This window comes from Rhinoderma darwinii, chromosome 4, assembly GCF_050947455.1.
Source record: "Rhinoderma darwinii isolate aRhiDar2 chromosome 4, aRhiDar2.hap1, whole genome shotgun sequence".
Lineage (NCBI taxonomy): Eukaryota > Metazoa > Chordata > Amphibia > Anura > Rhinodermatidae > Rhinoderma > Rhinoderma darwinii.
Genome location: NC_134690.1, coordinates 163,993,147 through 164,006,756, shown reverse-complemented (window position 1 = coordinate 164,006,756; position 13,610 = coordinate 163,993,147). Strand labels below are relative to the sequence as shown.

At 46.5% G+C, this 13,610-nt stretch overlaps 1 protein-coding gene across 1 annotated transcript in view; it reads left to right on the top strand.

The window, feature by feature from the left end:
- Positions 1-12,214, top strand: part of LOC142759533 (receptor-transporting protein 3-like) — a 38,216-nt gene extending 26,002 nt beyond the window's left edge. Inside the window, exon 2 of the mRNA XM_075861802.1 lies at positions 11,587-12,214. Within this exon, the coding sequence (XP_075717917.1) occupies positions 11,587-12,148 (562 nt within the window). The 3' untranslated portion in view covers positions 12,149-12,214. The remainder of the gene's footprint in view (positions 1-11,586) is intronic.
- The last annotated feature ends 1,396 nt before the right edge of the window (positions 12,215-13,610 follow it).

Genomic DNA, 13,610 nt, shown 5'->3' with positions numbered 1-13,610 from the left:
ACACCGGCCACAGGGTCGGGCATTCCGCTTCAGAAGTGCCTGACATCAATGTGTCCATATATGGACACAGTGAAGTCAGGGACTTCTCCTGGAGCGGAATCCCCGGCCACATTGCCATGGAATCCGCTTCAGAAGTTGCTGACGTCACTGTGTCCATATATGGACAGTGAAGCCAGGGACTTCTCCTGGAGCGGAATCCCCAATCCCCGACCACAGCGTTTCCTTAGCTCCTACAGGGAGCAAAAAAAATACCTTCCTCCTTACATGCACTTCGCACTGTGAGGAGGAGAAGGAGAGAGCGAGCGACGGAAGACACGGCCGTCACTTGGAGCACATTCAAGTGATGGCCATGTATTACCCGGCCCCATAGACTTCTATGGGAGCCGGGCGGCCAGGAGAACGGCCGAAAATAGAGCATGTTTTTTGGCTGTTGGGTTACCCGGGCCGTCCAAAAAATCGGTCGTGTGAATAGCCCAATTAGGGGTCTATTGTTCCTACTGCAGCCATGTGACGTCTGTTTTTTGAACGTCCGGAAAACCCAGTCGTGTGCATAAGGGCTAAGGCCAATAAAAACGGCCGTTTTGGTACATTTTTCATCCGTTTTGCATCCGTTCCGCTTCTGTTTCCCTGCCCGTTTTAAAAACGAATGAATTTCATTTGTACATTTTTTGCCACACACTTCCCTCTGTAGATAATGCCACAGACTGCCCTCTGTAGATACTGCCACACACTGCCCTCTGTAGATAATGCCACACACTGCCCTCTGTAGGTAGCGCCACAGCCCCCTGTAGGAAGTGCCACACAGCCCCCCTTGTAGGTAGTGCCACACAGCCCCATGTAGGCAATGCCACACAGCCCCCTGTAGGTAGTGCCACACAGCCCCCTGTAGGTAGTGCCACACAGCCCCCATTGGTAATGCCACACAGCCCCCCTGTAGGTAATGCCACATAGCCCCCCTGTAGGTAATGCCACACAGCCCCATCTAGGTAGTGCCACACAGCCCCCTGTAGGTAGTGCCACACAGCCCCCGTAGGTAATGCCACACGGCCCCCCTGTAGGTAATGCCACACAGCCCCCTGTAGGTAATGCCACACAGCCCCCTGTAGGTAATGCCACACAGCCCCCTGTAGGTAATGTCACACAGCCCCCTCTAGGTAGTGCCACACAGCCCCCTCTAGGTAGTGCCACACAGCCCCCTCTAGGTAGTGCCACACAGCCCCCCCATAGGTTATGCCACACAGCCCCCTGTAGGTAGTTCTACACAGGACCCTTTTACATAGCACCTCCCCCCCATGGATGGGAAATCCACCCCCCATCTTTCTGTAGATCGCTCCATCGTTCTAGGAGAAGTCCCTGACTTCAATGTCCGTATATGGACAGTGAAGTCAGGAACTTCTCATGGAGCGGAAACACGAGCCATAGCGTCGGGGATTCCGCTTCAGAAGTCCCTGATGTCACTGCGTCCATAAATGGAAAGTGAAGTCAGGGACTTCTACTGGAGCGAAAAAACACCGGCCACACGGTCGGGGATTCCTCTTCAGAAGTCCCTGACGTCACTGTGTCCATATATAGACAGAGAAGTCAGGGACTTCTCCTGGAGCGGAATCCCCAATCCCCGGCCACAGCGTTGCCGAAGGTTTTGGATTCCGCTCCTACAGGGAGCAAAAAAATACACTGTGAGGAGGAGGAGGACAGAGCGAGTGACGGAAGACATGGCCGTCACTTGGAACACATTCCAGTGATGGCCGTGTATTACCCGGCCCCATAGATTTCTATGGTGGCCGGGAGAACGGCCGAAAATAGGGCATGTCCCATTTTTTGACGGCCTGTTTTTCCTGGACGTCAAAAAAATTGGTCGTGTTAATAGCCCCATTTGGGTATATTGTTCATACTGCAGCAGAGTGACGGCTGTTCTTTGAACGGCCATCACACGGCCGGGAAACTCTGTCGTGTGAATAGGGCCTTAGGCTACATTCACACGACAGTGAAGAAAAATGGCCATTAAAAACGGATCACCTGTCAGTTTTTCATGGCCATTTTGCATCAGTGTGCCTCCAAATTTACATCCATTTCCAGTCCGCCTGTTCTTTTTTAATGGCCGTTTGACATCCGTTGTGCATCTGTTATTCATGGCCGTTAAAAAAACGGATGAATTTCACTTGTCAGGTCACATGTTCACCTAGACACTATTTACAGCCCTCGTGTAGATGATGCCACACAGCCCCCTGTAGATGCCACACAGCCCCCCTGTAGATAATGTCACACAGCCCCCTGTAGATGATGCCACACAGCCTCCCTGTAGTTGATGCCACACAGCCCCCATGTAGATGATGCCACACAGCCTCCCTGTAGATGATGCCACACAGGCTCCCTGTAGATGATGCCACGCAGCCTCCCTGTAGTTGATGCCACACAGCCCCCATGTAGATGATGCCACACAGCCTCCCTGTAGATGATGCCACACAGGCTCCCTGTAGATGATGCCACACAGCCTCCCTGTAGATGATGCCACACAGCCGTACAAACTCACCGATGCAGCGCCGTCTTTTTCAGGTGTGGTCTCTAGCCTTCACGTGTTCTGTGAAGGCGACGTGATGACACACCGATGCAGCACAGTCTTCTTCATGTATGGTCTCTCGTCTTCACAGGATCTGCGAAGGCGGCGCGATGACGTCTGCATCAGTGAGTGTGTAGAGCATTCAGCGTCATCGCGCCACCTATAGCCAAAAAGGGAACCAATAGTTTCCTTGCCTCTTGAATCCCCATGTCCAGGGGCATAACTAGGAAAGACTGGGCCCCATAGCAAACTTTTGACTGGGGCCCCCCCTCTGCTGGGTATCACACAGCCCCCCCCTTGTAGATAGTGCCTCCCTATAGATTCCACCACACAGCGCCCACTATAGATAGCACCATACACAGCCCCTTGTAGATAGCGCCATACACAGCCCCCTGTAGATAACACCTTACAGCCCCCCTGTAGATAACGTCTTACAGCCCCAAATCCCCCTGTAGATAACACCATACAGCCCCCTGTAGATAACACCATACAGCCCCCCTGTAGATAACGCCATACAGCCCCCCTGCAAATAATGCCATACAGCTCCCCCTGTAGATAATGTCTTACAGCCCCAAATCACCCCTGTAGATAACGCCATAAAGACCCCCCCTGTAGATGACGCCATACAGACCCCCCTGTTGATAACGCCATACAGACCCCCCTGTAGATAACGCCATACAGAACCCCCCCTGCAGATAACGCCATACAGACCCCCCCCCTGTTGATAACGCCAAACAGACCCCCCTGTAGAGAACGCCAGATAGCCCCCCAAAAAAAACGGCCTATGTGATCGCTGGCAGTGATAAGGAGAACGAGGGACCGAAAGTCCCCCGAAGTTCTCTATGACAAACCTCGGACTTCCGGCATCTGCGCAGTTCAATAAAAATGAAAGGAGCGATGGTCACGCATGCGCACAAGCGCGACCGGTGCGCAAGTCATTTCTATGCTAACAAATATATGAAAGACCCTTGGTAGCTGGCAGGCTGAATATATAAACTAACAGACAGATGCCAGAGGCAGAATAGCCTTATTTCCCAGCTACCATTAAAAAGTATTTTGTATTCTTTATTGTGCTATATTCAGCAGAAGGACCAACAGACAAAACAAACATAAAGAGTTAAAATTGCCAATGCATGGAGCGGGCTAACGGACTTGAGTAGCTATGGCAGAGTGCACGTGTATACGACGTCTGTCAAACAAGACGTACAACCTAAACACAGAGACCACTGGTGTTAGCAGCAGTCACCTAGGTAGATTAGTATTGTGCCCAATATCCAAGCATGAGTTAAAATTGTAAGAGTAGCCCCCCGGACATGTTTCGATACAGATGTAGCGTCCTCAGGGGTTATCGGGGCTAATCACTAGCCCCTCATGCTGCGGACCCCGTAGCAGCCGCTACGGCTGCTATAGCGGTTGTTACGCCACTGCCCATGTCACAGATCTGCTTTTAACGGTTGTTACATGTATTGGCGGCCGTTAAAAATGGATCCATTGACTTCTATGGGGTCTATCTGGCCGTGAAAATGTCCAAAAATAGGACATGTCCTATTTTTTGACGACCAATTATCACGGGCCTGTTAAAAAACCGGCCGTGTGAACACACCTATGGAACATCATTGTTCTGAAAACGGCCGTGTGACGCACACCAGTTTTTCACTGTCATGTGAATGTAGCCTCAGGCTGGAAATTCACACACCAGTCTTAGCTATCCATTTTCGCCCCCCATTGGACATAAAAAACACAAAAATTATGCTCAGTGCTTTCTCTTCGCTTTTTCCCTCCGTGTCTCCTCTATGCTGCAGCTCATACAAGGTCTTGACGCAGAGCAGCAACGTCATCAGTGTTGCGTCACATACAACATCCTGACACTTCCCAGCATCAGTGCTGTAAGTTGTACCAGCTGGGGCTGGTAGTGAGAACCTGAGGTTACCGGGAGGGGATAAGAGAAGCGGCGAGGTAAGTATTTTTGTTTTTTAATTTTTAATTTTTTTATTGGCTGATAAGGGGGCTAGTCCTGTCTGAGGAAGCAGGGTAGGGTACTCAGCAAGGGGCTTTACCTTACTACAACCCACAGAGTGAAATCTACGCCAGCTCATGTGAATTACGCCAGTTATCTCGCGTAAATTATATTAAGTTTGTTGGGCCAAAATGGCCCAACCCATTATGTAAGCCACGCCCCTTTTAAAAAGCGATGAGGATTGTGTAAAAGACCCAATACACCATGGGGGGTATTTATAAACCTTTCTATGCCAGTTTTCTGGTGTCCAAACATTGCAATTTGCATTGAAAGGTTGATATATTCCCCCCATGGTGTATTGTAAAATCTTGTAAAACTAATATTTATACAGAATCACACATTAGTTTGAGGGATATGTGATGTAATGTAGCTGTAATGGTAAGGGGAATACAGCAGGGTCGGACTGGGACTTAAAATCAGCCCTGCCATTTTCTATGCCAACAGGCCCACCGCAGGCCATACGGAGCCGCCAGTGTTGGGATGGAATACATGGGACCAACTTTCAGCTATACAACACATGGGGAGATTTATTAAAGAGGCTCTGTCACCAGTTTATAAGTGCCCTATCTCCTACCTAATCTGATAGGCGCTGTAATGTGTACAGTGGTTTTTATTTTGAAAAACGATCATATTTAAGCAAGTTATGAACAATTTTAGATTTATGCTAATTAGTTCTTAATGCCCAAGTGGGCGTTTTTTAACTTTTACCAAGTGGGCGTTGTAAAGAGAAGTGTATGATGCTGACCAATCAGCGTCATACACTTCTCTTCATTCATGTCCAACTTGTTTCACTGCACAACGTGATCTCGTGAGATCACGCTGTGACGGGACTTCCTCCCACAGGTCCTTCACAGGAGCGATGGAAGAGTCAACAGACATCGCCTCCAGCCATGCCAGGATGTTTATCCAAATCTGCAGCGGCTGGAGACGATGTCTGTTCAGTCTTCCATGGCTCCATGGCTCCGATGAAGAACCTGTGGGAGGAAGTCCCGTCACAGCGTGATCTCGCAAGATCACGCTGTGCAGTGAAACAAGCTGGGCATGAATGAAAAGAAGTGTATGATGCTGATTGGTCAGCACCATACTCTTCTCTTTACAATGCCCACTTGGTCGAAAGTTAAGAAATGCCCACTTGGCCATAAATTAGCATAAATCTAAAATTGTTCATAACTTGCTCAAAAATTATCGTTTTTCAAAATAAAAACCACTGTTGTTATTATCAGATTATGTGGGAGAGAGGGCACTTATAAACTGGATACAGTGACTCTTTAAAACAGGTGTAAATGAAAAGGGGATTGGTTCTTGATAGCTCCAACTCCAACGAATCCACTGCTTTTCCACGAGAATAATAAACATGCTTATTATTCTGGAAAATTATTTTTTTGCGGAGCCGAAAAAAATTCAAGCAGACTTATTTCTGCTGCATGTGAATGGGGTATAAAATAGCCCATTTACTTGTAATGGATGCAGAATGTTAGTGGATTTGAAAGGAATTTAGGTGTGGAATCAGGAACTAGTCCTAATCCTAATCAAATCCTGATTGCGTGATCATGGCCTAATACTGACGTATAAAGATTGCAAATTATACCATTATACAATGCTAAAATATCACCATACTGTAACTAAATAGCATGATTTATATTTTATTTTCAGCCATATACACACACACTCACAGGCTGGACACATGACGCACAGATTCAATCCACAAGCTGGACACGTGCTGCATTAGTGCCACTCACACCTAGGACACATGCGCACGCACACCACTCACATCTAGGACACATGTGTACGCACACCACTCACACCTAGTACACATGCACACGCACACCACTGACACCTAGAACACATACCCCACTCACATCAAGGACATATGCAGCACATGCACCACTCACACCTAGGATATATCCTCCACTCTCGCCACTCACACCTAAGACATATGCCGCACGTTGTCTACCCACACCAAGGACACATGTTGAACACGCACTACTCACACCGGGCACAGATGCTGCACACACCACTCACGTACTAGACACATACCACTCACATACTAGACATGTACCACACACACTACTTACACTAGACACATACCGCACACACCACACAAATGCTAAGCACATACTACACATACCACTCACACTCACATTGAAAACAATACGCACACAAATGCCACTAATACATTAGAAGACACAAAACTCACAAATTGCATATTTCACTCATAAAATTGACATACACAGTTAAAGGGAAGGTGTCACAAAAATTTTTTTTTTATATAATTTTGCTTTTAGTATGTTATTAAAATACATTTTTGTGTTTTTGTGTTCTACTTTTTACTTTTTTCTCACTTTTACTTCTCTATGGGGCTGCCATTTTTTTTTTCATCTCTGTATGTGTGGCTGGGTTCACACGACCTATTTTCAGACGTAAACGAGGCGTATTATGCCTCGTTTTACGTCTGAAAATAGGGCTACAATACGTCGGCAAACATCTGCCCATTCATTTGAATGGGTTTGCCGACGTACTGTGCAGACGACCTGTCATTTACGCGTCGTCGTTTGACAGCTGTCAAACGACGACGCGTAAAAATACAGCCTCGTCAAAAGAAGTGCAGGACACTTCTTTCAGACGTAATTTGAGCCGTACTTCATTGAACTCAATGAAGCACAGCTCAAAATTTACGGCTGTCAGAGAAGCCTCGCAAAATGCGAGGAGGAGGAATTACGGCTGAAACGAGGCAGCTGTTTTCTCCTGAAAACAGTCTGTCATTTCAGCCGTAAAAGCCTCTCATCGTGTGCACATACCCTGTCGATTAACGACACATACAGAGATGGATTACGGCACATACATCCCTATAGAGAATGCGAACGGGAGCCGTTCCATTCCCTATAGCGTACGCCGTCTGTGTGGAAACGGCGCATGCACACAGACCAGAAGGAAGGTCTTCGGCAGAGCGAAATCCGGCGCCATTTTCATGTGGACCGGAAGCCGCGGGCGGACAGTAAGATGATGACTTCCGGTCGCGACTTCCGGTCCACAGCGAAGACGCAAGGTATAGGAGCGGAGGGGGCAGCGGCGGCAGGAGCAGGTAAGTTATGTTTGTGTATGTGATGTGTGTATTATATTAACTCTGTATCTAATCCTCCTACACTGTGCATTCTCTCAGAAAATGGCGGCACACAGTGTAGGAGGTTTGAAGATTCAACCCCCTTATTCTCCTGTCACTAGCCAGGATAAGGGAGGGGGGATTGTGTGAGGACACTAGAGCGAGTGTGTCTACCTCAAATTCGACCAGCACATGGAAATGTTATAAATTAGACTCTAATTTATATTTCCTGACTTGTGAAAAAATTAAAACAATGTGTATTCACTTATATACTAACTGTTTAACTGAAAAAAAAAAAACAATTTTCTAGCGACACATTCCCTTTAACACTACATCAACCAGTCACATTTACAAAAATCAATCCAACACTTCACTCACATTGCTATATTTACCTGCTATCTTTTGTAGACTGCTGATTCCTGGGCACTGGCATGCAGGATGCTGGCAGTTCATAGGCATCTATATCTGAGATGCCCTCTCCACCACTAAGCACCATCCATGTGCCCACTAAGCCATGCCCCTTTTACAAAGCTCCTCCCATCTGTGGCTGAAATTAACCATAACCTGATGCTCACACTTTTAACTCTATAGCTCCTCCTATCTACAGTATCTGGACCCCCTGCTCTCCCACAAGCAGTTTGCTTGCAGATACTGTGTGCATCACCCATGTCCGTTACATTCACTTATGCCCCCCTACCCCCCTCATTGTAGAAGGCTGCTTGCAGCTTACATGAAGCTGAATCAGATAAAGGAATAAACCTGCTGGCGCTACAGCCATCAGCAAAATACCTGGCAGGGGCTGGAGTTTCCTACTCCTCGGCAGCCAGACTGAAGCTGTGCTCAGGGGGCAGTAGAAAGAGCAAGCCCATCACTGATTGACTGATGCTCAGCCAACCAGCGTTACGTTTAATTTGTACATGCAGGCTGGGCAGGTACTGATTCTCCTTTTCCTCTGCGGAGCCAGAGATGTGCGCTAATGAGCGAGGCATCAGTGCAGAAAACAAGTCTAGAGCTGATTAGCTGTGGCTCGGCCAACAAGCACTATACTTCGTTTCTGCAGTGCTCCTTCCCATCATTGCAGAGTACATAGCAATAAATTTCCGAAATATGTGGTTTTAAACACCAGGAGGCAGCAGTTATTGTTATGTTGGTGCTTGTGTTCACCACTGTCTGCAGGGCCGATTCTAGCTTTTCTGCTACCTGAGGCGAAAATTGAAATGGTGTCCCCCAGATTTTGATTGACATCCACCTGGCTGTTCTACATGACTAGCAGCCTCCCCCAACTCTTGCAGATGCACCATTGCCTTGTACTGGCATGCACGGTGCAGTCGGGCGGAGTACACCTCACTGCATGGTGTGTGCCCAAGTAGTACAAGGCAATGGCGCATCCGAGAAAGTTGGAGGAGACTGGTAGGGATGTATAACAGCTAGAGGGATGTCAATCAGGCATGGAAGTTGGGTTTGGAGGCAGAACTCTGACTCTCCAAGATAGCGGCACAGCCCCATGACCCTTTAATGAGTAATAAGCATATAGTGTGCGCCGGTTTAAAAGTACATTTTATAGATTTTTCTGCATCTGAAAACAACATACAGGGGAACTTTTGGAAATATTGTCAGGTCATGTATTACTGCATGGTGGCGGTACAAGGGATTAAAACAACCAGACAGTTTCCCATTAAATATACAATGAATTGAAAAAATTCCGTCTGCCCTGTAATTTTGTTATTATACATATATTCTATATAATTACAGCTCCAGAACCAAGCTTATACATATATACAGTCCCAGTACCAAGCTCAGTACATAAATACAGCACCAGAACCAAGCTCAATACATATATACAGCACCAGAACTAAGCTCAATACATATATACAGCACCAGAACAAGCTCAGTACATATATACAGCACCAGAACTAAGCTCAGTACATATATACAGTACCAGAACAAAGCTCATTACATAAATACAGCACCAGCACAAATACAGCTCAATTTCGTGCATCCCCTGACGTATAGGTTTGTACGACGTAAAACTACAGCTCCCAGCATGGCCCGAACAATGGTAAGGATATGCTGGAAGTTGCTGTTTCACAAAAAAAATAAAATCATACCACCCATCATCTTGCTGAAGATCATACAGTGACTACAATACTGATTAGAGGCAGAATAAACATTTATATTAAGTGACTCACCGGTGATGATCTCAGATTCTAGTTGTTCTTTTTCTCGTTTCTTCTCCATCCGGTCCAGACCTCTATGATGACTTCTCTCGGCCACGGCCCATTTCTGCAGAGTTTACCGCTCAGATGTGTTCAGCTACTCACTTTTCAAACATCCTGCACCTATAAACGAAGATAAAATTCTCATGGTGACACACACTGTGCCCATAAATATAATAGTTCCATACACTTCACCTCTAATTATAATAGCACCATACACTGTGTCCCCGATTATAATAGCACCATAAACTGTGTCCCTGATTATAATAGCACCATACACTGTGTCACACACACACACACACACACACACACACACACACAGTGCTCGCTGTAGATTGTGACCCCCATAGAGCCTCGTGTAGATAGTGCCCCACATATAGAACCCTTATAGATAGATCCCCCCTGTATATGGTGTCCCACATATAGCCCTCCTGTAGATAGTGACCCACGTAGAGCCTCCCTTGTAGATTGTGCCCCACATATAGCCCCCCTGTATATGGTGCCCCACATATAGCCCCCCTTCTAGATAGTGTCCCACATATAGCCTCCCCTATAGATAGTGTCCCACATATAGCCTCCCCTGTAGATAGTGTCCCACATATAGCCTCCCCTGTAGATAGTGCCCCACATATAGCCCACCTGTATATGGTGTCCCACATATAGCCCCCTGTATATGGTGTCCCACATATAGCCCCCCTGTAGATAGTGACCTACATATAGCCTCCCCTGTAGATTGTGCCCCACATATAACCCCCCTTCTAGATAGTGTCCCACATATAGCCTCCCCTATAGATAGTGTCCCACATATAGCCTCCCCTGTAGATAGTGTCCCACATATAGGCTCCCCTGTAGATAGTGCCCCACATATAGCCCACCTGTATATGGTGTCCCACATATAGCCCCCTGTATATGGTGTCCCACATATAGCCCCCCTGTAGATAGTGACCTACATATAGCCTCCCCTGTAGATTGTGCCCCACATATAACCTCCCCTGTAGATATTGCCCCACATAGTCTCCCCTGTAGATAGTGTCCCACATATAGCCTCCCGTGTAGATTGTGCCCCACATATAGCTCCCGTGTAGATTGTGCCCCACATATAGCTCCCCTGTATATAGTATCCCACATATAGCCCTCCTGTAGACTGTGCCCCACACCGCCAATCAGCGCCTTTCAACAACGGAAGCAGTGCGATGACGTCATCGCGCCGCTAGCATCGTTGAGAGGCGATTATTGGCTGGGCATGTCATTCTACCCTGCCAATCAGCCTTATTGTAAGGCAGGTACAATTAGTGCAGGAGGGGGTGGTGGCGGCAGAAGCAGAAGGCCGCTGACACTGATTGTTTGGGCGGCCAGCAAGCGGCCCACTGTTCACCGGCCCATCTGGCATTTGCCAGAACTGCAAGATGGCCAGTCGGGCCCTGGAATACAGTCACGCACATGGTTATATTATTGCTCTATACATGAGCCATATGTATAGTGCTAAGGATTAGCTTCCATCCCAGGAAATCAAGAAAGCCTTTCCCAAAGGCTTTCCTGATCTTACAGGATGAGATCTGATCCCGTCTTAATACACCAAACCATAATACAGCTGTGTGCAATAGCAGTAATGCATGTATATCCAGTAGTTAGATGGTTATTGTCAGTTTAATGGTGTTATAGCACATTTTATAAGTACAGTTATTTCTTTTTTTAGATTCAAATGCTCACACTGTCTGCGATTGTGGAACTCAGCACAGGTACACATCCTGTTTTTGATAAGATGGGACAGAGTATCTAGACATGGCACAGTGAAAATGAAGATCTTCAGGCAAGGATGTAGACGGTGTAACAGTTCTATTTTAGAAAAGCCTGAAATCACCGAAGAGAACGTTAAACGGGTCATCAGCAATCTGGTCAGCAAAATCCAAAACATGGTCTATGGACAGAACAATACAAACCCACCATTAAAGCCTGTGGTTTACAGTGATGACTTGGATGGTCCTCATGAAAAGGAACACTGCGAAGCTTGTAAGAAGCAAGTGTGTACAAGGAATGCTGAAAAAACAATGGTTGTCAAGCCCCAACCAATAAAATTCCAACCATGGAGAAGTTCAGGAGTTCAACAAGATAAAGATATTTCCTGGGATAAATACACTCATGTACCTTCCCGTCCAACTACAGAAGTTCACCAGTCACCAGAAGAGAATGGTGTAATATTGTTGTTAATTTTTTTCTTTATCATTGCTATGCTGTTATTCGGTGCCACAAAACAATAGCTGGAAAATGTGTAATCAACAATACCCCCTAGCTGCCACCATACAGTATAATCCCCCATACAGATGTAGCCGTCTTTACCTTGACTTTTAACGCATTAAATAAACAATGGCTAGATCTCTTATCTTGACTTTTTCAATGACTTTTCAATGGCATTTGTTGTGTGATATCACGCTGCAGCAAGTTATCAGAGTCAAGTTAAAGATGGCTACATCTGTAGATGCACCCATACAGTTTAAATCCAACATAGATTCCCCCATACAGTATAATGCCCACACAGATGCCCCATACAGTATAATGCGCAAAAAAATCCCCCTTACAGCATAATACCCAATAGCTGCCCCATGCAGCATAATGCCCACATAGCTGCCCCATACAGTATAATGCTCCCATACAGTATAATTCCCCCATAGCTGCCCCATACATTATAATGCCCCATAGCTGCCCCATACATTATAATGCCCCATAGCTGCCCCATATAGCTTAATGCCCCCAAAGCTGCCCCATACAGCATAATGCCCCTATAGCTACCCCGATACAGTATAATGGTCTCTAGATGTCCTTATACAATATAACGTCCCCTTAGCTGTCCCTAGTTTTAGTACCCTTATAGATAGTGCCGCAGTGCCCATGTTGATAGTGCCCATGTAGATAGCTCCACAGTGTCCCCTGTAGATAGTGTCCCTATATAGTGCCAGAGTGTCCATGTAGATAGTGCCACACACCCCTTGAAGATAGCGCCACCCTCCCTGTAGATAGCACTACCCCCTGTAGATAGCGCCATTGGGACCCTCTAGGAGTGGAATCCCCAGCCAGAGCATAGGCCAGGGATTCCGCTCCTAGAGGGAAGCCCTAATGTCAATGTCGATATATGGACAGTGACGTCAGTGGCTACTCTTTGAGCGGATGGTTCCCTGCTTCAGAATTCGGTTCAACTGTATCTGCCCAGTATGGTCGTAAGCATGAGGCTATACATAGAACAAAACCAATCACTGCAGTTGTGATGTGGATTGCTGTTAATGGTCAGTTAATGTGACTGATCATTAACTTGTCCTTGACAGTTTAAGGGCTCATGCACATGACAGATCTAAGTGCATGGAGTATTTACCACAGTACACAGAGGCTGTACTTCTCCTTAGTAAGGAGCTGCATGTCCTCTGTGTGCTGCCATACAGACTGCATTGGGTGCCGTACATATAAGAATACCTTTTGCATCTGATGGAGCATTCTTCTGTATGAAAGCAGAGGCAGACTGGTGTACAATAGAGGCCCCATGCACTATAGCAGTACTAATATAGCTCTGTACAAAATGGAGCTGTAATATGGTCATGTGCATGTCTTATATACAAAAATATTTGTTTAAAAAAACAAAAACTATAGGTCTCAAAGGCTTTTTATTCCACAAGAGAGGTATTCAATGTTACAGACTCAAAAGCAAAGTAAAGATAGTATTCATAATCTGTA